This window comes from Sarcophilus harrisii, chromosome 1 (assembly GCF_902635505.1).
Source record: "Sarcophilus harrisii chromosome 1, mSarHar1.11, whole genome shotgun sequence".
In the NCBI taxonomy this organism is placed as follows: Eukaryota; Metazoa; Chordata; class Mammalia; order Dasyuromorphia; family Dasyuridae; genus Sarcophilus; species Sarcophilus harrisii.
This window is the reverse complement of record NC_045426.1, coordinates 544,439,502-544,465,016: the sequence shown is the minus strand read 5'-3', so window position 1 is coordinate 544,465,016 and position 25,515 is coordinate 544,439,502. Positions and strand designations below refer to the sequence as shown.

Sequence of the window (25,515 nt, the reverse complement as noted above, 5' to 3'; positions counted from 1 at the left end):
CCCCTAGCAGTATTTATACTGTGGGCTAGGGAGGAGAAAAAGAAGGAAAGGAGCTTCAGGCAAACCCAGAAAGACAGATGTAGGGAGAGGGAAGGCAGCTGATAGGCCTGTTCTTGTTCCTAAGTTTTGTGAAGGAACTCCACTAAGAACTTGAACATTGTAAGTCATCCTGTGGCTCACCAAGTATCTTCACAGAAATATCTTCTTAAGTTGTATTATGTCCAAAAATATATTTTTCATTCTATGTTTCAAATCTATTCATGTTTAATCTTCACTTTTCTGGAAGTGCTTATCACAGCAATAATCAGTAAAGTTTTCAAAGTCATTTTTCTCTATTATATTGTTGTTGTATATGTATCTTTGTACATATATGTATAACATTTAAATTATTTTTATTAGTTAGACTTTTAAAATGAAGAGGGAGGAGTAGAGGATAGACTACAGAATAGGCATCTATGACCTTATTGGCAAAAAAAGAAAAAAGAAAACAAAAGGAAAAAGCTCTGTGTTCTTTCTGTCATGGATCATAGTCAGAGAGGGAAATATGTTCCTTGAAGACTGTACACCATTTTTTTCAGGACTGTGACAATTAAAAAAGTTCAAGACGCATAATTTCTGGGTAATTTAATCATTTTATTAAAAAAACCCAACATTATTATTAAAAGCATGGTCAATTGGTCATCAAAGATAATTATGACAACTGACTCAGGGCTTATATGTTTTCTTGGGAAAACAACAGCAGTCAGTTCTGATTGGCTAACTCAGTAGAAGACAGGCTATATGAAAATGAGGGTCTGAAAGTTACAACATGTCATTCTTGGACAGAAAGTCTTATTTCTATACACAAGCATCTCTGAGAAATCTAATCAAAGGATTTAATACCACCCAAACCTAAGTGGAATATAATATGTTTGCCAATCTTAGATTAAATTTTTTGGAAGATTGGATTGAGCTTTAAAATGAGGAGAGTTAATTCAATCTCATTATCAATAATGTCCTTCAAGAGACTGGACTTTTTAAAATCAGAAATTTAGAAGAAGCAAACTCTGGATCTACCCAATTTTTTGTTTCTTAATAATAATTTCTCTCAGTATCACACAATGGGTGCCTATCTAAATGGCAGTCAGTTTCTTCATCACTATTGTGCTTCCCATGAACCATTTTGCTGGGCCCAATCATTCTGCTCCCTCCTACTTCTGCTCAGATTATTCTGCATCAATTCACTAAGAGCTTCACAGATTCCTCTGAAAGTATCATTTCTTACAGCACAATAATATTCCATTCCATTCTTACACCTCAGTTAGCGAATTCCCCTTTGTTTCCAGTTTCAGGTAACTATGAAAAGAGATGTTTTACATATTTTTGCATACATATGTCCCTTTCCTCATCACGGAAATGGGCTTAATATACACAACAACATGTTACAAACAACATCCATCACCAATTCTCCTTCAAATTCATAAATAGAAACCATTTTTAGATAGAATCAAGATGGTGGAGTAAAGGCAAGGATTTATCCAAGCTCTCCAGCAACCCCCCTCCAAATACTGTTAAATAATGCCTTTAAACAAATTTACAGCATCAGAACCCACAAAAATATAGAGTCAAACAATTTTCCAGCCAAAGACAACTTAGAATGTCAGCAGAAAAGATCTGCTGGGTGGGAGATCAGCATAATCTAAGCCCCAGCAAACCAGGAGCAGTTATTGGGGCCTCTGAATCAGTGGCAGCACTGGCAGTTTCGGACCTCTTAGTCCACAGACACCAAAGACCAACTTGGAAGGTTGGCAGAAAAGGTTTGTCTCACTAGGATGAAAGGGTCTTGGGAAACCAGAGAACCAGGAACAGGTCTTATGAGCACTAAATTCAGAGCTGTGATAGTAGTGGCAGTAACAGCAGGAGCAGCTTCAGAAGCTTGTTAGAGCTCTCTTTACTAGCACTGAGGCAGGACTTGATTGCTTTGCCTACAGTCAAAACTCCTATATCTAAATTCTCCAAGGAAAAAAATTGGTCTTTGACCATAAAAGAGCTCAAAAGGATTTTGAAAAACAAATGAGAGGTAGAAGAAAAATAGGGAAGAGAAATGAGAGTACAAAAGTACAAAAAAGTTAATGAGGAAAAGAAAGCCTTAAAAAGCAAAATTGGGCAAATGGAAAAGGAGGTACAAAAGCTCACTGAGGAAAAGAATTCCTTAAAAATTAGATTTAAGCAAATGGAAGCTAATGACTTTATCAGAAGTCAAAAACAATAAAACAAAACCAAAAGAATGAAAAAGTAGAAAACAATGTGAAATAACTCATTGGAAAAACTGACCTGGAAAATAGATCCAGGAAAGATAATATAAAAATGAAACCTGAAAGCCATGATCAAAAAATAAAAATCTGAGACGTCTTTCAATAAATTATCAAGGAAAACTATACTAATATTTTAAAACCAGAGAGTAAAATAGAAATTGAAAGAATCTACTGATCACCTCCTGAATCCCAACATGAAAACTCCTAGGAATACAATACCCAAATTCCAGAACTCCCAGGTCGAGAAATTATTACAAGCAGCCAGAAAGAAACAATTTGAGTATAGTGGAATCACAGAATAAGACAAGATTTAGTGCCTTCTACATTAAAGGATAAGAGAGCTTGGAATATAATATTCCAGAGTACAAAGGCACTACAATTGCAATCAGGAGTCACCCACCCAACAAAACTGAGTATAATCCATCAGGGGAAAAGGTGGATATTCAAAGAAATAAAAGACTTTCAAATATTCATTATGAAAAGAAAAGAGCTGAATAGAAAATTGTACTTTTAAATATAGGTCTCAGGAGAAGCATAAGAGGGTAATCAGGAAAATGAAATCAAAAGGAATTAAGTAATGTTAATCTGTTTATATTCCCACATGAGAGAATGATACTTGTAACACCAAACAACTTTTTCATTATTAGGGCAGTTAGGAGTATATATAGACAAAGAGCATAGATGTGAGTTGAAAATAAAGGGATATTATCTTTAAAAAAACTAAGAAGTGAAAGGAATATCCTGGATGAAAGGAAAAGAGGTCGAATGGCATAAATCAAAAAAGCAAAGAAAAAACTTTTACAGTGGAGGAGAAAATGGGGAGGGAAGGAGGAGAGACTGAACCTTATTTTCATCAAAATTGGCTCAAAGAGGAAATAATACACAAACACATACTATATGGATATAGAAATCTGTCTTACCCTGTAGGAAAGTAGGAGGGGAAGGGGATATGAAATGAGGGGCATATTATGGGATGAGGTGGTCAGAAGGAAAACACTTCTGAGGAGGAACAGGATGAAAGGAGAGAGAAAGAATAGAATAAACAGTAAGGAATACAGTTAACAATTGTGAAAAAAATTTTGAAGCAAGTTTCTCTGATGAAGGCCTATTTTTCAAATGTATAGAAAATAGAGTCAAATTTATTTTTTTAAAAAAAGAGCCATTCCCCCATTTATAAAAGATCAAAAGATATAGTTTTCAGATTAACTAATCAAGCTATTTATAGCCATTTAAAAAAATACTCTAACTCACTATTGATTGGAAAAGTAAAAATTAAAATAATTCAAATATACTACTTCATACCTGTTAGATTGATTAATGAGCCAGAAAAGGAAAATAACAAATGTTGGAGACAATTGTCGGCAAAATGAGACATTAATGCATTATTGGTGGAATGGTAAGCTGATTCAACCATTATGTAGAATAATTTGAAACTATGCTCAAAAAGCTATACAATCATCCATATCCTTTGACTCACAATACCACTCCTAGGCATGTATCTCAAAAGAGATTTTTTTAAAAGAAATGATTTATATGTATAAAGATATTTATAGCAGTTCTTTTCTTAGGACAAGAATTAGAAGTAGAGGGCATATCCATCAATCTGAGAATGATTGAATAAATTGTGGTATATGATTCTGTTGGAATACTATTGTTATATAAGATAAGATGCTCTCCAAGAAACCTGGAAAGTCCTCCATGAGCTCGTGCAAAGTGGAATGTGCTGTGTACAAAATAATTGCAATGTTGTGGAATAAGCAGCTGTGAATGACTTTGCTATTCTTGGCAATACAATGATCCAAGACTACTGTGAAGACATCATGAAAAATATTATCTATATCCAGAGAAAGAACTGATTGTCTCTGAATACAGAGTAAAGCATACTTTTATTTTTACTTTATTTTTCTTGACAGATTTTTATTGGGCATCTGGAGATCTATGTTTTTTGGTTTGTTTGTTTGGGTTTTGTTTTTTTTTTTTTTTTGCAACGTGACTTATATGAAAATGTTTTGCATAGCTTCACATGTGCTTTCTCAATGGGGAGGGGTGGTGAGAAGGGAGGAAAGGAGAGAATCTGGAACTCAAAAGTTTTAAAAACAAATGCTAAAAATTGTTTTACATGTAACTGGGAAAGATGAAATATTAATAAGAGGAAAAATAAAATAGAGCAAGAAAAAGAGAAGGAGGAAGAGAAACAGGGAGGGATGCAGAGGAAGAGGAAGAGGGAGAGAGAGAGAAAAGGGGAAGGGAGAGAAACCATTCTTTTAGAGGTTCCATTGCCTGTTATACTTTCTTTTTTGCAGAACAAAACCATAGTCACCAGTCAGTTCAAAGTTCCTACCCATAGAGAGCATTACCATAACCTGAATATTTTCATTTCTAATTAAAGATCTTTGAATTGTCAATGCTGCAAGGTTGGTTGATAGTCCTTAAACCCACACGTTTTTGACTCTTACATGGGGTGTTTTTTGGTTATTTTGTAGTTGTTTTTAAGTTATGTCTGACTCTTTGCGACCCCATTTGGAATTTTCTCTGCAAAGATAATGGAGTTGTTTGTCATTTCCTTCTCCAACTCATTTTTCAGTTGAATAAACTGAGGCAAAGAGGATTGTGATTTTCTGCACAGATAGTATGTGAGCAGATTTGAACACAGGAAAATGAGTCTTCCTGACTTCAGAACTGTCACTCCATCTACTGTACTACATAGCTACACTAGCACAAAAAGACACTTTTATGCCCATTAATTTTTTTTAAAAGCATGTTAATAATGTCACAGTCTTTTCCTGGGGAAAACACTTGCTCACCCTCCAGATAAAACTTTCCTTATGAAAAATAACTAAGCATAAACATTCAATACATTTGATAATGTATCCAAAACCACTGTTTTAGTAGTCTTTTATTTCTCTGACATGGACAGGGAAACACATTTCACTACAGGGTTTCACTGATTTTTCAGTTAATCAGAATTTGCCTTCATCTTAGTGATCTTTTCCTTTTCTATTGCTATTGTTATCATTGAATCTATTACTATTTTAGTTCTTATTTCACTTTCCACAAATTCATACAAACCTTATCTTTTCTTGATTCCCCATATTTGTCATTTCTTACTGCAGAATAAAATTTCATGACATTCATATTGTCATTGTTCAGTCATTTCAAATTCTTCATGACACCATTTAGGGCTTTCTTGACAAAGATAGCAGAGAGATTTACCATTTCTTTCTCCAGGTAATTTTATAGATGCCTGGAGTTACACAGCTAGTAAGTATGTTAAGACCAGATTTGAACTCACCAAATTACGCACCTAGAGTCTTTCTGACTCTAGGAATTATAATATATAATTATAATGTAGTTCCCATAATTCCTACATTTCCTTCATTATATTCCTTGAAATTCTCTATTTTTTATTCTTCCAACTGAATTTTAATATCATCTTGTCTAGATCTATAATGTAAAGGCTTAGTATTTTGATTGATTTGATGATAAATTTGTAAATATTTTGAATGTCCTGTCCAGTACAAAGTTTTGATGTTTTATTACATTATCATTGAACATGGAGGATACTCATTGAATATTTATTAAACAATTGAATGGGTGCTCACAAAATAGAACCCAAAACATTGCTTTCATTTTTCAAATAACCTGTCATTCTTAAATGAAGAGTTCTCTTTTTCTTTTTTTTTTTTTTTATAGGTTGATGGTGGTGAATCTCACAGACCTGTAAATGCTGGGCCTTGGGATGGGTTAGCAATGTATCAAACTATTGTGGATGGTGGATTTGGAATAGAAGATGATGTCTTGATGGGAAGCTTACCTGGAACCATTCCAGAAAATTCACCATCTCTTGATGAAAGAAATAAAGAAGTAAATACAGGTAAAGTATCCAACTAAAATTGCAACAGTACACCCCTTAGATCCCTTCCAAATCTCAGATTCTATGACTGAATCAATTTATGCAGTGACATGAGTAAATTTAATATCACTTAGTAGTTACAAACTTTGATATACTGGTAAATTCTTAACAATAAGAATATATAAATATGTACACATATATGCATATTTGTAAAAATATCTGTAGGTATATATATGTATATATAATCACACTTTTAAGTTTCATTTGTATCATTAACATTTAATTCATTATTGTATTAAGTCTAGACAAAAACAAAAAAAAAAATCAAGCCCTGATTTGTAACATTTGGGGTCTGAAATTGTCGGATTTATTAAAAAAAAAAAAAAAACCACTGAGGAAGAGTTCTAACCAATAGTAGTTTATTATGAAGTAGATCTTATATCTTTCTCGTGGACCCAAGGATGTTTTTTGGTGAGTTTGATACCCAAATATATAAAGAGTCATGGTAAAATACAGGATGATAGATCTTGTTCTTGAGGGCCAAAAATGATGTACCAGCCCCGCAAAATGATATATCAGCAGGGGTGTCATAGGTTGTTGAAGGACAGGGCATCTCCACTGATTAAGTGGTCATATGATGGTCACAAGATGGTCATCTGCTCATATTAGACGAGAGAAAGTGGTACAGAAGTACAAAAATAAGTTAATGGACTTTCCAAAGAATCAAGGCATCCCTCCCACTCTAGGCTTGGACATAAAATTTGAGCAAAACAGGATGGAGATATTTTTGTCTGCATTCTGGTGGTAGAGCAAATAAGCTTCATAACTGGTAAACAAATAGTAAATATTACATTAAAATTGAGGCCTATTATAAAAGCTTACTATAAGAACCTATCTCATCTAATTCCTATATGATTTATATAAAACATTAAACTAATTAATACTGATTGGAATAGAATTAGGGTCTTAATGAATCATTGGCCAATTTCTGAAGTATAACTACTCACACTGAAAATTTAACAGTTGGCTAGCAGTTTACAATTGATCAGAGATGGCGCCATCATGTTACTAGATCTGAATGAAAAAGTCAGGCAACTTTTCCTCCTTAAATGCTGATTAAGAAGTAACCTAAAAAACAGGAACAAAATATTGAAAATTGATCTTAGCGGTTATCTAGTCATAGGATCTTAGAGTTAGGAGGGGCCTTATGGGATTATCTAATGTGGCTCTTTCCTTTTACAAGAAAAGTCAGTATAAGGTCTAAATGTACATAGATCAAGGAAAGCTTCACAAAGGCTCTAGACTCACAGGGGTCCTCAAACTATAGCCCGCAGGCCAGATTCGGCAGCTGAGGACGTTTATCCCCCTCACCCAGGGCTATGAAGTTTCTTTATTTAAAGGCCCACAAAACAAAGTTTTTGTTTTTACTATAGTCTGGCCCTCTAACAGTCTGAGGGACAGTGAACTGGCCCCCTATTTAAAAAGTTTGAGGACCCCTGCTAGAATATAAACAATAAGCCAAAAGGTGACAAAGGAAGCAGAAGGCATGCTAGGTACAGAGAATAGCATGACCAAAAGTACAGAAGACAAACAGCAATTCGAATTTGGAGGACAGAGTTGATTAGACTATAACATGCATGGAAGGTATAATAAAATTAAATAATTCTAGAAAAGGTGAATGGTTTTCAGATTATGAAGAGTACTAAATTCCAGCCAAAAAAATTTTAACTCCATTCATCATCAGGAACCAATGACAATTTTAGGCAGTGGAATTAAATCACCAGCTCTATGAATTAAGAATTATTCTAGCGGTGGTATGAAAAAAAAATCTTAGAAGAAAGTGAGAATGGACCGGGGAGACTGGTTAGAAAGCTGTTGCAATAGCCAGATGGGTGGTAATTAGGTTCTATAATGGAGTGGTATCAATGGAAATAGAAAGGAAAAGACAGATAGAAGAGCTAGTACTGAGGTAAAGTGAATAGGATTGATTAATTATACGAATGTGAGAGAAAAAAGTTACATATAACAACAAACTCTCAAAGATGGGTGAATGGTGATTCCCTAGCCAAAAATCATTGTAAAACAGACAGAGTAAGCTTACATAATAAGATCATAAATTCAATTTGGTACATAACTGATATCAAAATACCAAAAAAAAAACTTCCAAGGGCAGATATCTTAGAGATCTGGGGAATCCTAGACTATACACCCTGAGACTATGGAAGGATATGCTAAACTGCTAATTCAAATATATCCCAAGCATTGTCATCTCAATCTTCATTGCCCTCCAACAAAACATGCCAAATCATTGCATATTGAGAAATCAACCTCTATATGAGAGTATACTTATTTTTTATGTGATAAAAGAGTCCCTTTAGTTGGCAAGCTCTTCTTATGACAGTTAGAGTTGAAGCATCACTGAAAAAAAAATCAGTTTGACTTTCTCAACACTCAACTAACTCCTTGGGTTAACACTGTGAAACAAGGTTCATGTGCATAGTAGCATATTGGATATTTTTAGGGGCTTATTGAAAAAGCAATACTGGGTCATTAAAATAGTTTTTTGGGAGTCTGATTGGTATAGCGCTAAATAAATAGATTAGTTTAGGTAATATTGTCATCTTTATTGTATTTGCTCGCCCTATCCAAGAGCATTTAATATTTTTCCAATTGGTTAGATCAGACTTAATTTGTGTGAAAAGTGGTCTGTAATTTTGCTCATAAAGTTTCTGATTTTCCCTTGGCAGATAGATTCCTAAATATTTTATATTATCAGTAGTTACTTTAAATGGAATTTCTCTTTGTAACTCTGACTGTTGGATTTTGTTAGTGATATATAAGAATGCTGATGACTTATGTGGGTTTATTTTATAACCAGCAACTTTGCTAAAGTTGTGGATTATTTCTAATAACTTTTTAGCAGAATCTCTGGGGTTCTGTAAGTATACCATCATGTCATCGGCAAAGAGTGATAATTTGGCTTCCTCATTGCCTATTCTTATTCCTTTAATCTCTTTCTCAGCTCTTATTGCTATAGCTAGCGTTTCTAATACAATATTAAATAGTAATGGTGATAGTGGGCAACCTTGTTTAACTCCAGATCTTATTGGGAATGGTTGCAGTTTGTCTCCATTATATATGATGCTTACTGATAGTTTTAAATAGATGCCGCTGATTATTATTGGAGAGTAGTTTGGAACTATGCTCAAAAAGTTATCAAACTGTGCATACCCTTTGATCCAGCAGTGTTACTACTGGGATTATATCCCAAAGAGATTATAAAGAAGGGAAAGGGACCTGTATGTGCACGAATGTTTGTGGCAGCCCTTTTGTAGTGGCTTAAAACTGAAACTGAATGGATGTCCATCAGTTGGAGAATGGTTGAATAAATTGTGGTATATGAAAATTATGGAATATTACTGTTCTGTAAGAAATGACCAACAGGATAATTTCAGAAAGGCCTGGAGAGACTTACATGAACTGATGCTGAGTGAAATGAGCAGGACCAGGAGATCATTATATACTTCAACAACAATACTATATGATGACCAGTTCTGATGGATCAGGCCATCCTCAGCAACGAGATCAACCAAATCATTTCTAATGTAGCAGTAATGAACTGAATTAGCTATGGCCAGAAAAAGAACTCTGGGAGATGACTAAAAACCATTACATTGAATTCCCAATCCCTATATTTATGCCCACCTGCATTTTTGATTTCCTTCACAAGCTAATTTTACAATATTTCAGAGTCTGATTCTTTTTGTACAGCAAAATAACGTTTTGGTCATGTATACTTATTGTGTATCTAATTTATATTTTAATATATTTAACATCTACTGGTCATCCTGCCATCTAGGGGAGGGGGTGGGGGGGGGGGTAAGAGGTGAAAAATTGGAACAAGAAGTTTGGCAATTGTTAATGCTGTAAAGTTACCCATGTATATATCCTGTAAATAAAAGGCTATTAAAAAAAAAAAAAAGCAATACTGAAGGAGAGGAATGGATTTTTAAAATATTCACTTAAATATTAAAATTAAAATATTCACTCATTTGCTGGTGTGAAGGAAAATAGCAACTTCATGGGACAGTAAAAAGACCACTAGATCTGAAAGCTACATACCTGAGTTCAAATGCTGGCTCTGTCACTTGTTATCTATGTGATCTTAAACAAGTCAATTAATTTCTCTGATGCTCAGCTTCCTAAAGAGAAACTAGAGCATTTGGATTAAGTGAATTTTAAAGGTCCTTGAAGCCATAAATCTATTGTGTCTTCTTAAGTTTTATTTATTCCACAATTTCATGGTAAGTACCCATGAGTTAAGAATTTCCATGAAATTTCTCCAATTCAAAGGAGGGAGTTTATTTTCTACTGAAACTAGACTTTTTTTTTTTTTTTTGGAGCTCCCAGTGTGGGAACTAATTACTTCTACCACATGAGTCTGTCACCACCTGGCTACATATATAGAGTCTCCTGGGATTTGCTTAAGACACAAAAAGATGTCATGATCAGCCACATACCCAGTAAGAGTGACAGGTGGGACTTGAAACCAGGATTTTCTGTCTCCACCTTTAGGTATTTCCTATCCCATGTTTACTTTCTAAGAATAAATGGCAGTGTATTTCTGAGTAGAATACAAAGTGTTGTCACTGAGAGAAGAACAGAACACAACAAAATAAAATTGAATTTGCCCAAAACAAACCAACAGAGTCTATTTGCATAATACAGAAATGAGGCTTATTGGATTACTTTTTTATTTGGGTGATTAGCAATGGGACTTCTCTACCATTTGTACCATAGTACAAGTACATGGTAAAGACTCTCCTATAAATTATTTCAATATTGATTTTTAAAAATAGGTTTTTTTTGAAGGATTGGCTGATGTTATATGACTGAGTCTGATATGGTCCAAAGACTCTTTTCAGAGAAGATCTAGCTCTACTGATATAGATTTAGCAGATGGTGTAATTGTAAACCCAGGGTTGCAGAACCAGAAATCTCTTGGCAACATCACACTGTTTATCATTTGTATCCAAAGCATAGAAGCCAAGCTGCAACTGCAAAGAGTTACTCAAAGAATTTCGTACTCTTCACAGCTCTCTGGCTTTGTAATGAGGACAAGCAACACAGGTAGCCATACCCAAGTGTATGAGTGTTGTGACAACACAGTCATCAGGCATAGTAGGGAAGAAAGGCCTTTTGTTCTCCTAAGAAGCAGCCTCCCAAATAAACAGGGTATCCTGTTCATTACGGTCCCTCCCTCAGTAGGAACGTTGAGAACTTGAACTTGCTCAAAGAGTAACAGATTTTATTCCATGCCCAGAACAGTCTGTGGGTCACAGTATTAGATCTCTGAGGAAAGGAAGTAGTGTGAATAATTGTGAGGTGAACTCTGATGGTTATGTGTTTTTGTTTTTGTTTTAAGAACCAGTAATCAATGGATTAATCGGTACATCCCAACAACTCCAGAATCGAGAGAGACCAAAGTCATCAGACATCTTGGAGGAACTGATCATTCAGGGAATAATACAAAGTCAAAGTAAAGTATTTAGAAATGGAGAATCATATAATGTCATGGCAAGTAATTTATAATAAACTTTAGAATGTAGTTAAAAGTAAAAGCAGTGTATGATTGTTGATCCAAAAGCATAAACTCTAATGAATGCCTGTTAGATATAATTCTCAAAATATCTTTTTGAGTTAGTTCCCCTTCTCCCATGAATGCCCTCTGCCCTAGCATGAAAAATTCTCAATTAATTCCTAGGCTATCCTAAACATTCATGAAACATTAACATGCTTAGGAATGCTTATAGATTCTGAGGAAAATAAAGGCACCTTTGAAATAGAAGTCTGTTTCTTTCAGGGTAAAGACTATCAACTACAAAATGCAAACATACATCCTAAACTGAGGAAAACTAAAAGGAAACTACAATTATAGTGACTGTTACTCTGTTGCTAATTGTGTCAGCTCAAACCCATCTGTTTGCCTGGCTCACTTGACTATACAGTTATCCTGTACATTCTAGGACTAGGGTGGGGACTAGGGACATGGTGCCCCTGAAATGTGGAAAATCTGCACGTGGATTTTTTCACCCTCCCTGCCTACCAGAGAAGAAGTCTGAATTTTTTTCCTTTTATTTTATGGAGGTATTAACAGTGCCTTGCTGTAAAGTTTGGGTTAAGTGTTTGGTCATAGGTTCTATATTGTCTGCTACTTTGCAAGTCATTTGCAGCTTCCACAGAACTCCCCAAATATTCCCATTTAATTTCTTATGCTGATATGCAATATATTGAAAACTCGAATGAGGAAAATCATAACGAAGAAGAAATAACTGTACTATTTGATTCTATCAGTAGAATTTGCCACAACCACCATTGACAGACTGAAAAGTTCCTAAAATTGTCTCCAATCCAGAGAGCCTGCAACTGAGAAGATGAAATAGTTTGTGGAAATCACTGATGAGTCTAAGCCACAGGAAAGGGAGAAGGAAAATGAAAATAATTTTAAAAGGGGGTAGGAAAATGGGAGGTGAGAGAATAAAATGATGTGTTGTGATTGAGGAGAAGAAAAGATGAGAGGAAAGCAAAAGAAATATAAGAAAGGAGGAGGGACATAGGAGTAAGAAAGAAAAAGGAAGGAGGGAAGGAAGGAAAGGAAGGAAGGAAAGGAAGGAAGGAAGGAAGGAAGGAAGGAAGGAAGGAAGGAAGGAAGGAAGGAAGGAAGGAAGGAAGGAAGGGAGAGAGGAAGGGAGAGAGGAAGGGAGGGAGAGGAAGGAAGGAGGGAAGGAGGAAGGGAGGAAAGGAGGGAGGGAGGGAGCCAGGGAGGAGTGACAGAGGGGAGGAAGGAGGGAGAGAGGGAAGGAAAGAGGGAGAGAGAGAAGGAAGGAAAGAAAGGAGGGAGGGAGGAAAGGAAGAGAAGGAAGGAAGGAAAGGAAGGAGTGACAGAGAGGGAAGGAAAGAGGGAGAGAGGGAAGGAAGGAAGGAAGGAAGGAAGGAAGGAAGGAAGGAATGAAGGAAGGAAAATTATTGACCAAAAATGGCATCAGGTAGGACTTGGTGATACCAGGAGTGGAGGTTCATCAACTTTCCCTGGTCTGTAATAATAGAAATGTGTATTTGTATAGACCTTTTACAGAGCTTACAAAAGAGTTTACAACATCCTTTTCTGTTTCATAAGATGCTAGAACTAGATAAAGGCTAACAAGGCCAACTAGCCCACTCACCCCCACATTTTAAAAATGAGAAGACTCAGGGAAGTGAAGTATCTTAGTCAAAATTATTCAGTAAGTAGCAAAAGGGGAAATTTAAAACATTCCTCTAATGCTAAATCCAGGGTTTTCCCACTACCCTGTGATGACTTACTTCATTTTGATCCTCAGAGAGCTAGAGATCTAGAGCCATAAGTTACCTCAGAGGCCCTCTTGTCCAATCTCATTATCTTACAGATAAGATGGAGGTTACATGTATAAGATGATACATGTAGTATCATCTACATGATAAGTAGTAAGTAGTAAGAGGAAGAACATGGACTTTACCCAGATATTCTTACTGAAGAAACAGCACCTATTTTTTTTCCTCAATAATATTTATTTTTCCAAATACATGAAAAAATAGTTTTCAAGATTCATTTTTGTAAGACTTTATATTTCAAATTTTTTTCTCTCCTCTTACCTCCCCTCGTCCCAAAACAGCAAGCAATATGATATAGTTTAAATATGGAAAGCACTTATTTTTACCAAAATGATGTGTTGTTATTCTTTTTGGTCTTAAAGAAAAGCCTGAGCTGTCATCTCTTATTTTATAAAGGGAATGAGGTTAAATGATTTGCCCATAAATGAATACAGGATGTCCAAAGGTCTTAGTGAAGTTGTAAGCCATGAAAGCTCTCAAGCTATTAAATACTACAACTGCACTAAGACTTTTGGGTCATGCCGTATGGGGCAGTGAGGACTTGAACTCACATCTTTTAATTACCTATTCTAGAGTACTTTCCCTTCTGCCACAATTTTTTTCTGTATTTTAATAATAGTAGCAGACAAAGCAAGCACTGAGCTGAGAAATCAGAACCTGAGAATGAGGTATTTAACCTGTTTCTAATCCTGCTTCAAGAAAATATCCTCACCTTGACATCTTCTGTCTGTTTCAGGTAGCCTTTGGGGAAGGGGGGAGCAATAAGGGGTTAAGTAATTTGCCCACAGTCACATAGCTAGTAAATGCTGAGTTCAAATGTGAACTTGGGTCCTCCTGCATCTAGGACCACTGTTCTATTCACATGACATCTCCCTGTCCTTTAAGGTAGCTTTTTCTATGAAGGAAAGGGAAGGAATGAGCCCCAGAAGGAAGAGACTAAAGAAAAGAAAGGAAATGTAGGAAGCAAAGATAAGAAGTAGAGGAACTGGGGGCCCTAATAAAAAAAAAGTTCATGCTTAGAGATCTCTTTCAGGTTTGAAAAGTGATTTTCATCTCTAATATCATTTAAGCTTAACAACAGCTGTGTGAAGTATGTCTTACTATTATTATGCCCATTTTAAAGATGAGAAGTCTGAGACTTGGAATGGTGAATACCTTGCCCAAGGTCACACAGCTTGTATGTACCTGAAGCAGGCTTTCCTGACTCCAAGCAGAGGGCTCAATCTGCTCCAAACTGCTGTCAGCTGGAAGAGGAGCAGCAGCCACATCATGTCCTACATGGAGCAGGAATCAGATTTTAGAGAGCCTACTAAATGTCATAGACTTGGAGTAGGAAGGGGATGCAATGTGAAAAAAAGGATGTAGTGTAAAGACCCATGTGGAAGGGGAGAATTTACTTCCTTCACTGAGCAACTTTTTATTAAGCACCTACTATGTGCAGAACATTGTGCCAAGAAGAGGGAAGTATTACAGCAGGGGAGGAAGAGGAAGCATGCTTTTGGTACTGGTGAGTCTCCAGAACAGAAAAGGAAGGCCAACAAAAGAAAGAAGACAACTCATTGTGCAGTCTCTGAGAGAAAGTGGTAGGTCAACTAATGCTAACAAATGACTAGAGTTAACAAATGCCCACCTAGGAGGATATCATGAGAATGTTAATTATGAAGCCAGGGGAATAACATTAAAATATTTTTCCATGGTTCAGATGTCAAAGATAAAAGTGTATTATAAGCTTAGTAAGGATGGTGATAAGATTATTATGTGATATATTTTAGAAGAAATATATCTGTAGAGAAAAAAAGGGAATAACTTCTGGCTTGACTTTGTAGCAATAGCATTAAGTCAGCCAAGGATAAAGACTGTTTACATATTATTTAGAAATAGAATGGTTGCTAGAGACATAGCTAAAACGTTGTCAGAGGGATATAAATGTGAGGCAGGACTGACAGAGCACAGCACAAATAAAATAGCAATCAGGAGCTCTAATGGAGTGCCAGAGTGACCCGGGATAATTCGGGCATGAGGCAGGATGAAGACATACCAGACTTAAAGATCCTTATGTTCCTGGAAATTGTGACACCATCCAACCTTCTCTGACCCCTAATTCAATGCAGAGCTTGGATGGTTTTTGAAAAAAAAAGTATTAATAGTCTAGTGCAGCAGTGAATCTGGTGATTAGGAGAACAGGATGGTCTCTGGAGAAGGGGAGGAAGGGGAAGTATCTAAATGGAGGAAATTAGGGACTGGATTTGTGATTTCATTAGTATTGGGAGGGCTTAGATGAGAAAATTCTCTCTTCTAATTTACTTTATCTGCAACTAAAATCTTAGAACACTGAGAGAGAAGTGACTTGTCCAGAGTCTAAAAAAAAAATAAATAACAGGTCTCTGAGATCAACTCTCTAGGACATTGTGCCATACAGCTTATCTCAGTGGAGGATTGCTCAGTGATCAATAAACAGCAACTAGATAGAGCTAAGAGAGAATATAGGATTGTTAAATGTCTGGTAACTCACATATAAAGGATGTTTCAAAAGTCTTAGGGCAGTTTTATGCTCTTAAAGTAGATATATGACCTATTAAAGCTTAAAACTACATTAACATTCCATTTTATGTTCCATGTTCCAAGTTATAATGTCTGTATAAAAAGGTAAGGATGAGTTAGATGTATAGATCATCAATGTTGAAAATTGAAACATTACATAATAACTTTAAAGAAGTATTTTTCCTGAACAGTGAATGTTATTGCACTGATATAAGGGAACTTCCAATATGAAAATTTCTCACAATTCTTCCAGTTGGCAACTTGTTATCTGAGAGAATTGATTGATATGGTAAGAGGGTAAATGACTTAATCATAGTCACAAAGCTAATATACATTAAAGGACTAGAATCTGGGTCTTCCTGACTCCAAGAATAGCTCTCTATCCAATTTCCCATGATGCCTCTCAGAGAATGCATGTGATTTTTTTTTTTTTTTTTTAGAGAGGACTCAATATGGTATCAAAGGCATTAAATAGAAAGGAAAACCCCACTCAGGGCAAATAAAAAGGGGGGAAAAGGCAAAAGAAAAGATTAATGTAGCAATTATTGAAATATAGTATTAGAATAGATAAAATAATATTAATGAAACAGAAATAGAAAAAATAAATTTTGACAAAAGTAGTTTTCAGTGTTTTTTTTCCTCAGATCTTTCTTAATTACCAAGTGGAAAAAAATGTTTTTCAAAAAAAATAACATGAGATAAATAGGAAAATAAATAAGAAAGGGGTTTAGAAAATGGTGCTTATATAGCTACTCATGAGTTAACATTGTTAAGCTGTGAAGGTCTGTCCCTTACCAACCCAAGTCATTATCTTAAGCCCCATTTGTCATCTATATCTAAGGACAGTTACAGTGAGCAGGTAAATGAGCTTCATCCATCCTCCAAATTGGGAGAATCCCCTGAGTACAAACAATCTCAGGCAGGCCATGGAGCATCTGTGCCCACCACAGGGACTCCCTTTTGTCTGTTTTTTTTTTTTTTTCACTTTGATTATTTGCTTGTTCCTAAGTACTGAAGGAATCCCATTCTGCCTTGTCGATAAGCAACTTGTGAGCTTTTTCCTCTCCCTTCCTCACTCCCCCTTCTCTCCTTTCTCTCTCCCTTCTTCCCCTTCAGTCTATATGTATGTCTGTGTATCTGTGTCTCTTTGTCTGTCTCTGTCTTTTTGTCTCTGTCCCTATTTCTGTCTGCTTGTCTCTATCTATGTATTTTTGTATCTATCTATCTATTCATCTGTCTCTCTCTACCTCTGGCTCTGTCTCTGAGTATCTCTGTCTCTATTTCTTTCTGTGTGTCTGTCTGTCTCTGTCTGCCTGTCTGTCTGTTTTTATTTCTCTGTCTTTGTCACTCTATCTCTCTATGTCTCTGTCTCTCTGTGTGTGTCTGTGTCCGTCTATCTGTCTATCTCTCTCTCTCTCTCTCTCTTTCCGAACACACACACACACACACACACACACACATACACACACACACACACACACACACACACACACACACATTAGTCTTAATGTGGTACACAAAATGCTAGATGAAAAATGCAGTGTAACTAAATGTAAAATATGCTAAATGGACCTGCCAGCAACTTTAAAGCATCCTAAAGATATTTCTAAATATATCAAAATATATGTCAAGATATAAGCTTAGATATAGCTAGATATATTTAGAGAGAAAGAAGAGGGTGACTCTCAATCACATATATGTGCAATCTCCACCCCCATATATGACAAATATTTTATTCCTGAATTTCTCCCTGCCATTTAGCATACAATGAGATCAGCTATCCTTATAATCCCTTTCTTCAGTTAAAACTGGATTAATCAATGAGAACCAATAAGGATATTAAGTTAATAAAAGCAATTAGCAAGATAAATTGAGAAATAAAATATTTTAATTTTATTAAAATTAATTTTTTAAAAATTTGGTCTAGATCTGTGTTTTTTTTTTTAGTGTGGGGAATTTCTTGAGTGAGAGAAAACTTCCTTTGAGTAAAAGTAACTTAAGTGTAATTAAGAGTTTTAGAGAGCTGCCTGGAGTCCCCAAGAGATTAAGTAATGCCCAATTTGTTTCAGAGGCAGAAATCAAACCCAAATCTTCCAGCATCTATCTACTATAGCATGCCATATCTCCCTGTTAGAAATGTCAAGGTAAATATGAATGACTTTCTGGATCTTTTATATCACTGGTCTTTTTCATTAGAATGAAAAATTAAGAGTCGCCTGCCTAACATAACTGGGTGTGGAGGAGAAAAGGATAAAATAAATCTCCTCAAAGTAAGTAAAATTGTCATAAACATGACTGAATTTAGTGACCTATCTGATGGTTTTTCTTGAACCTCACAGGGAGATTTCCAAATAGAAGAAAGTTTGACTGGACCCAGAATGAATAATATCAGCCAAAGCCCAATGGCCTTCCCAAGAAGGTTTGAGAAGCAAAACAAGATTTACAAAGCTCTTAAGAGAAGCTCTGGCCTTCTGCCATTCTGTGCATAGGGTTCCTGTTAGGCACTTGAATCAAGGTAGGTTCAGACTTAGGTCAATAGCTAATTAGGAGATCTCTGAGCAATGCCTAGGAGATTCAGGAAGTGGTATATAGAAATTCAGTTGACTCAAGAAAGAGAAATAAGAATCAAATGTTATTTCAGGATGTTGGACTGTTAAGACTTGAAAACTAGTCAATCGATAAAGAGATGTAACACATCTCTTTATGAAACACACATGCAGATACAAAGTATGGGTAATACAGAAACAAAGATGAAATGGCTTCCAATAACAAATTGATAATGTTCTTGAAAGTAATTTTAAAAAATATTTATATTGGTGATAGTTAATTTGGGTTTTTTTGTTATTATTTTAAGATACCAACATAGCATCGGAGATTTAGAACTGGAAGAGATCACAGATATCAAACCTTTTTTATAGAAGAAAAAAGTAAGATGCAGAGATGAAATGTGATTTGTTCAAGTTCATATAGATAGTAAGTAGTAGAGATAAGATGTGAATCCACATTCTTGGATTCCAAACCCAGTATGTATTCTATTCATATAAGTGCTAGCATAACATGCAAAAAAAAAAGCATCCCACATCCCATATCTGGCTTTGAAGATAAGCTCAAGATAGAGTGATGGGAAGGTTCCTCTTTCCTTAGAAAGAATGAGGAATGAATGGAATGAAATCTCAGATCCATCAGAATGGAACCAAATTCTAATGTTCAATAGGATAAAAAAGTCCAATTTTTATCCAAAAGATACTTTCCCCACCTTTTCTAGATTCATATTGCTAAATTAAAATCACCCAGAATCCTAGAACCCAGTGGTATAAGATAACAGATTTAATTTCCTTTTAGTTTTTGCTATTGAAAAATTTCATCTAACTTAACTATTACAGATTGTAATATCTCTGAGCCCCAACATTTTTAGAGTAACAAGTAGTTTCTTTTTCAGCAGATGGCTTTCACCAGCAGGAGGCCCAAGTGCCAATTGTCATTAAAAGAAAAAAAGAGAAAGAAAAACAACAGAAAAAAACAACAACAAAAAACACCCTGGTTTGTCAAACACATCCCACGATCTATATGTGAGAAGAAATTCTCACCACATGAACTCTCCAATAGCTGCAACTAAGCCAAAAAAAAAAAAAAAAAAAAGAATTTTTTCTCCTTCCTTTAGAAAAAAATAAACAGCTTTCACAGAATCATAAAATTTATGGAAATTTTAAAAATACCTAAGAGAGCAATTAAGTTAAGTACTTATGAAACTAAGGCCCAAGAAAATTAAGAGTTTTGCTCAAAATCATATAGCATCTTTCAGAGTTCTCCTTAGAATCCATGACTCTTGTGCCTTTCTTTTGATTTTCATTTTCCCTTTCTTGATAAATATAATAGTTGTAAATTTTATTTTTGGGTTTTTGGTCAGTATTTTCACTGAATCAAACTGATATTCCAATTTCCATGATTTTCTCCACACTAGAACAAGACATTCCAAGCCCACTTCCTCCTAATGGGTATCAGGATTCCTCCAGTGTAGACCTGGGAAGAGTACAGAAGGGGCAAAAGCAGTAAATTCAACTTAGTTAAAAGGTCATGGCATCACAACATGACAAATATGGAAAAATGTTTAAAAGGATTGACATGTTTAACCAATATCAGATTGCTTGCTGCCTTAGGGAGGCGTAAGTAAGTAAGGGAGGGAGGGAGAAAAAGTTGGAATTCAAAACCTTACAAAAATTAATGTTGAAAATTATCTTTCCATATATTAGGAAAAATAAAATACTGTTGAGAAAAAATAAAAGGTCATGGAATCATGAACAAATCCATAATGATCTTGGGAAAGATTTCTTCCTGAGATTCCTCAATGTATCTCCATTCCATGCTTTAGTTAGCTCTGGAATTAAGGGGAGGACCGGGGTTCCTGTCAAGTGGTCTGATTGTTTTCCTCTTCTTGAGATTGTCAGTCAGTTAGTAAACTAGATGTATCTAGTTTCAAATGGAAAATACCAGATACAAGGGGGCTTCTAGAGAAGAAGCAGAGCAGGAACGAGAGGTTACCAGAGAGATATGCACATATGGAGGGGAGAGAGGGAGAAAGAAAAAGGGGGGGGATATGTACACACACACACACACACACACACACACACACACACACACCATTGCAAGACTGCTTTCCCACAGATCAAAAGTCTGACTCCTGGTTCAGCAAAGACTTGAAAGACAAGGCTATAGAAATCTATCCATCCTGATCAAACTTTGATGTCCAAAGATCTAGTTCAGGAAATCATATGGTTTCTCTAAGACCATAAATGCATAAAAAGGTAACAAGGACCACAATGAAAGTCCGTATGGAAAATATGCAGGCATTAGTCTCTGTCCTGATTGTCTATAAGACCAACAGTCTGTCTCCTTCCTATTTCCTTCCTTTCTTCCTTCCTCCTCCCTCTCTCCCTCCCTCCTCTTTCCTCTCTCCCTCCCTTTCTCCCTCCCCTCCTTTTTCTTATCTCCCCCCTTCTCTCTCTCTCTCTCTCTCTCTCTCTCTCTCTCTCTCTCTCTCTCTCCTCCCTTTCTATATAGACAGATAGATAGATGATAGATATAAATACAGACATATTAGATGCACCAACATATGAGTCAAAACTAATTTCATCATCTAAGATGTTATTGATTGAGGTCAAGTAGAAGGATTATGTCAAATGAACAGAGTTCTAGCCCTGGAATCAGGAAGACCTAAATTCAAATCTGGCCTCAGACATGTACTAACTGTGATCCTGGGCAATCACTTAACCCTGCTTGCCCTTGTTTCCCCAACTATAAAATGAGCTGGACAAGGCAATAGCAAACCATACCAATATCTTTGCCAAGAAAACCCTAAATGAAGTCACAAAGTGTTAAACACATCTGAACACCACCACAAACCAATTGCTAACTCATCTCATTTTCCCATCTTATAATTATTCTCAGCATTCCTTTCTTCTTATTATTCTTTTCAATCTAGCTTCAGAAAAGTTTTGCTGCCTTGCCATATTTTTTCTTACATTTTATGTTTTTTTAAAACTCTAAAAAGTAAGTTTTCTCACAACTTCTTTATGACTTTCCATTATTGTCAACATTTACTTCTTAGCCTGGCACTGCTAAATAGCCTTAGTTCTTCAATAGGTTTTTGTCTTCCTCAAGAATAAGGCAGAGGCAAAACTTGAGTGCCTGCCTGCCACCTCCTTTCTCTTACCCTGTTACCAAAGTGTGATTTATTCTTTTTTTAATTTCAAAAACTTTCTTTCCCCAGGTGAACACAGATGAGAAGCCTCTCAGGAAGCCTCCTGCCAGACTAGAAAAACTTAAGACCCAAAGGGAAACAAATGGTTTCACAATAAAAAATATTGAAGACAAGATGAAGGCTGCAGATGAAAGGAAGAAGGTAACTTTGCTTTTATATGTGCCAGAAGTTCATGGGGTGAGGATCCACTTACTAAAATCGGTTTTTCCATACTTTTGTGGCAGGACTTTGTCTTTCTGAGTGAATATCATAAGAATATTTAGACTGAATATTATTAGAATGGATTATAAAATTGTAAATTATAATTTTGAATTATATTATTATAAAATTGAATATTTGGATTGAATATTGTAATATCTCTCTTGATTGAATATTACAAGAATGCTTATATTTTCATAAATTTCACCTTTTTCTTTTTTATTATTTATATATTTTTCTTTTTATTAGTCAATTTACTTAAAACATAAATAGAAAATAGAAAAAGAAGGGAAAACATCAACTGCACAGAAGAACATAGAAGATTCAATATATAAAATAATAAATTTCCATTTCAAAAAAGCTTAAATACTAGTCCATTTTCTTTTCTTAACTTTTTTAAATCTAGGAATAGCATAAAGTAATTTTAAATTGATAGTTTTAATTGTACCTGAGAGAAGTAGTATGGGGTAATAGACTTGGAGGTCAGTGTCCCAGGCTATAGATTCTACATTTTCTTCTGAGGGAGTGTCACAAGAATCTCAGAGTCAATTTAGTCTAATCTCAATCTGACCAAGAATACACTTATTATATCCCAAGGACGTGATCAAATACCTTTCCCTTAACTAGCTTTAGTGAGGATGAATTAACTATTTCCAAAAGCAGCCAATTCCATTGTTTTACAATTTATTGTTACAAAGTTTTCCTGACAAGTATTTAAAATCTTTCTTTCTGCCTGTATTTCCTCCATACTACTAGTTTGCTATCCGGGGTCAAGCCGAATTCTTCTACAATGTACCCTTTCAAATATCAAAAGGCAATTGTCATTGTGCCCCTTACATTATATTTTTTGCGGGCTAATCTCCAGAACTTTCAAAGGATTTTATGTATAACATGGCAAAGTCTACCAATCTGATCATGTCCTCCATTTTTTCATCTCAAAAACTCAAATGGATCTATGATCATAAGTAGCTGTTCCTTTAATGGATCTCCACTGATGACCTGTCCATGGCTGGATTCAAATCCTGACTCTATCTATAGAATCTTAAACAAGTCATTTAATTTCTATAACCTTCAGTTTTCCCATTTCTAAAATGAGAAGAGTAGATGAGTAGATAAGATGGCTTCTAAGGTCTCTTTCAGCTCCAAATCTCTGATTCTTTTTTTTTTGGGGGGGGGGGGGGGGGGGGGGGGGGGAGGAGAGGAAGTACAGTGAATAATAACAGATTGAATTTATAAGAACACTTAAAATTTAACAAAATAATATGATACTCCTGGGGGCAGGAGTAGGTAGAGCAATATGCTGAGACTCTAAAAGGAACTGATTACTCATTTGTCCTACCCTCAACACTGTTCTGCAGGTTAAAGGTGAAGAAATGAAAAAAAGACTGAGAAGTGACAGGCCTCTGCCACCGATTGTTCCTTCAAACACAGCAGAAGTGAAAGAGAATGACACTTCAGTTGACAAAGGATTTAATGCTATAGACTCTGCTGTGTTTCAGCCCTCTACCATGGAAACAGGAAGGCAAGTGAAAAGGAAAAAAAGTATTGAGAAAGGCAAAATGGCCTCACATGAAATAAATCAAAGTTATGAAGTCTTTGGGATTGTGGAGTCTGATGTACACTACAACAGTCCTGAAGATGTATTCTGATTCACTGGCAGTCCACTCTAGGAGCTCTAGTCTAATTGCTATTCCCCTATTTTTTATAATTCTTTTAAAAAAGTCTTTGCGAAGGGAAAGGGACTTGTATGTGCACGAATGTTTGTAGCAGCCCTCTTTGTAGTGGCTAGAAACTGGAAACTGAGTGGATGCCCATCAGTTGGAGAATGGCTGAATAAATTGTGGTATATGAATATTATGGAATATTATTGTTCTGTAAGAAATGGCCAACAGGATGATTTCAGAAAGGCCTGGAGAGACTTGCACGAACTGATGCTGAGTGAAATGAGCAGGACCAGGAGATCATTATATACTTCAACAACAATACTATATGATGACCAGTTCTGATGGACCTGGCCATCCTCAGCAGTGAGATCAACCAAATCATTTCCAATGGAGCAGTAATGAACTGAACCAGCTACGCCCAGAGAAAGAACTCTGGGAGATGACTAAAAACCATTACATTGAATTCCCAATCCCTATATTTTTGCCCACCTGCATTTTTGATTTCCTTCACAAGCTAATTGTACAATATTTCAGAGTCTGATTCTTTTTGTACAGCAAAATAACGGTTTGGTCATGTCTACTTATTGTGTATCTAATTTATATTTTAATATATTTAACATCTACTGGTCATCCTGCCATCTGGGGGAGGGGGTGGGGGGTAAGAGGTGAAAAATTGGAACAAGAAGTTTGGCAATTGTTAATGCTGTAAAGTTACCCATACATATAACCTGTAAATAAAAGGCTATTAAATTAAAAAAAAAAAAAGAGATATGATAATGACAATGACTATAATCAAATTGATGATCATCTTTCTCCTTAAAACTCAGGGATGTCCCTGACATCACTCTACTCAATAAACTCAAATGGATCAAAGTTAAAAAAAAAAAAAAAAAAAGTTTGCGTTGCCCCTTTATTATCCTCCTGTAAATCTTACTACAGTTCTTGGTCCAGTGGGCAATGATATGTATTGCTTGGCTCCAGTTAGTACTCAAGGCTACAGAGATTGTTGATGTCAAGGTTTCTGGTTTCCCATATAGTCCAAATAAAGAGAGGGAGGAAGAAGAAGCAGCCCCATGAAGAAGCCTTATGCCCTGATGTCTATGATTAGTTCAGGCTCAGCTAAGCACTTCTTTGTTCAGGGTAATTCTACCATCTGGGCCTTTCCTTTCAATGCTAAGCAAGTGAATGAGATCATCAGTCTGAAGGTGTGTTTCAACTATTGAAAGATAATTGTTGTATAATAGGAAAAGTCCTAAAATATTCAGAGAGATTTGGTTTTGAATTTTATTGCTGACACTTTCTAGCTAAGGGACCTTGAACTAGGGAATTAATCTCTCAAGGCCCCAGTTTCTTCATCAATAAAATGGGGATAAGAATATCTACAATGCAAATTTCTCCAGTTGTGAGGATCAAGTGAGATCATTCATTCATTGAATAATCATTCACTAAACACCTAAATGAGCCAGTCACTGTAGAATTCACAGAAATAAAAAGATAAAACCAATACAGCCCCTGCCCTAATCCTTGAAAGAAGTTAATGATTTTATAAACTGGAAAGGTGGCAGATTTAGGGTTTGGCATTAGACACATTTTTGTATACAGTCAGTGAGGGAATTTGTTTTACTTGATTGTAATGGGCCAAAACATTACACTTGACTATGCATATTTGTTACAAAAAAATTTGGTTTTCTTTTTTTTTCCCCAATAGGTTGAAGGTGGGAGGGAGAGAAAACACATTTCTCTTAGGGTTTTGGGGTTGTTTTTTTTTTTAAATAGAGAGGTGGAGGGGAACTAAGG

At 35.6% G+C, this 25,515-nt stretch overlaps 1 protein-coding gene across 1 annotated transcript in view; it reads left to right on the top strand.

The window, feature by feature from the left end:
- Positions 1–23,801, top strand: part of STMND1 (stathmin domain containing 1) — a 31,313-nt gene extending 7,512 nt beyond the window's left edge. Inside the window, exons 2-5 of the mRNA XM_031946811.1 lie at positions 5,988–6,168; positions 11,573–11,724; positions 21,866–21,997; positions 23,413–23,801. Of these exons, the coding sequence (XP_031802671.1) occupies positions 5,988–6,168; positions 11,573–11,724; positions 21,866–21,997; positions 23,413–23,703 (756 nt within the window). The 3' untranslated portion in view covers positions 23,704–23,801. The remainder of the gene's footprint in view (positions 1–5,987; positions 6,169–11,572; positions 11,725–21,865; positions 21,998–23,412) is intronic.
- The last annotated feature ends 1,714 nt before the right edge of the window (positions 23,802–25,515 follow it).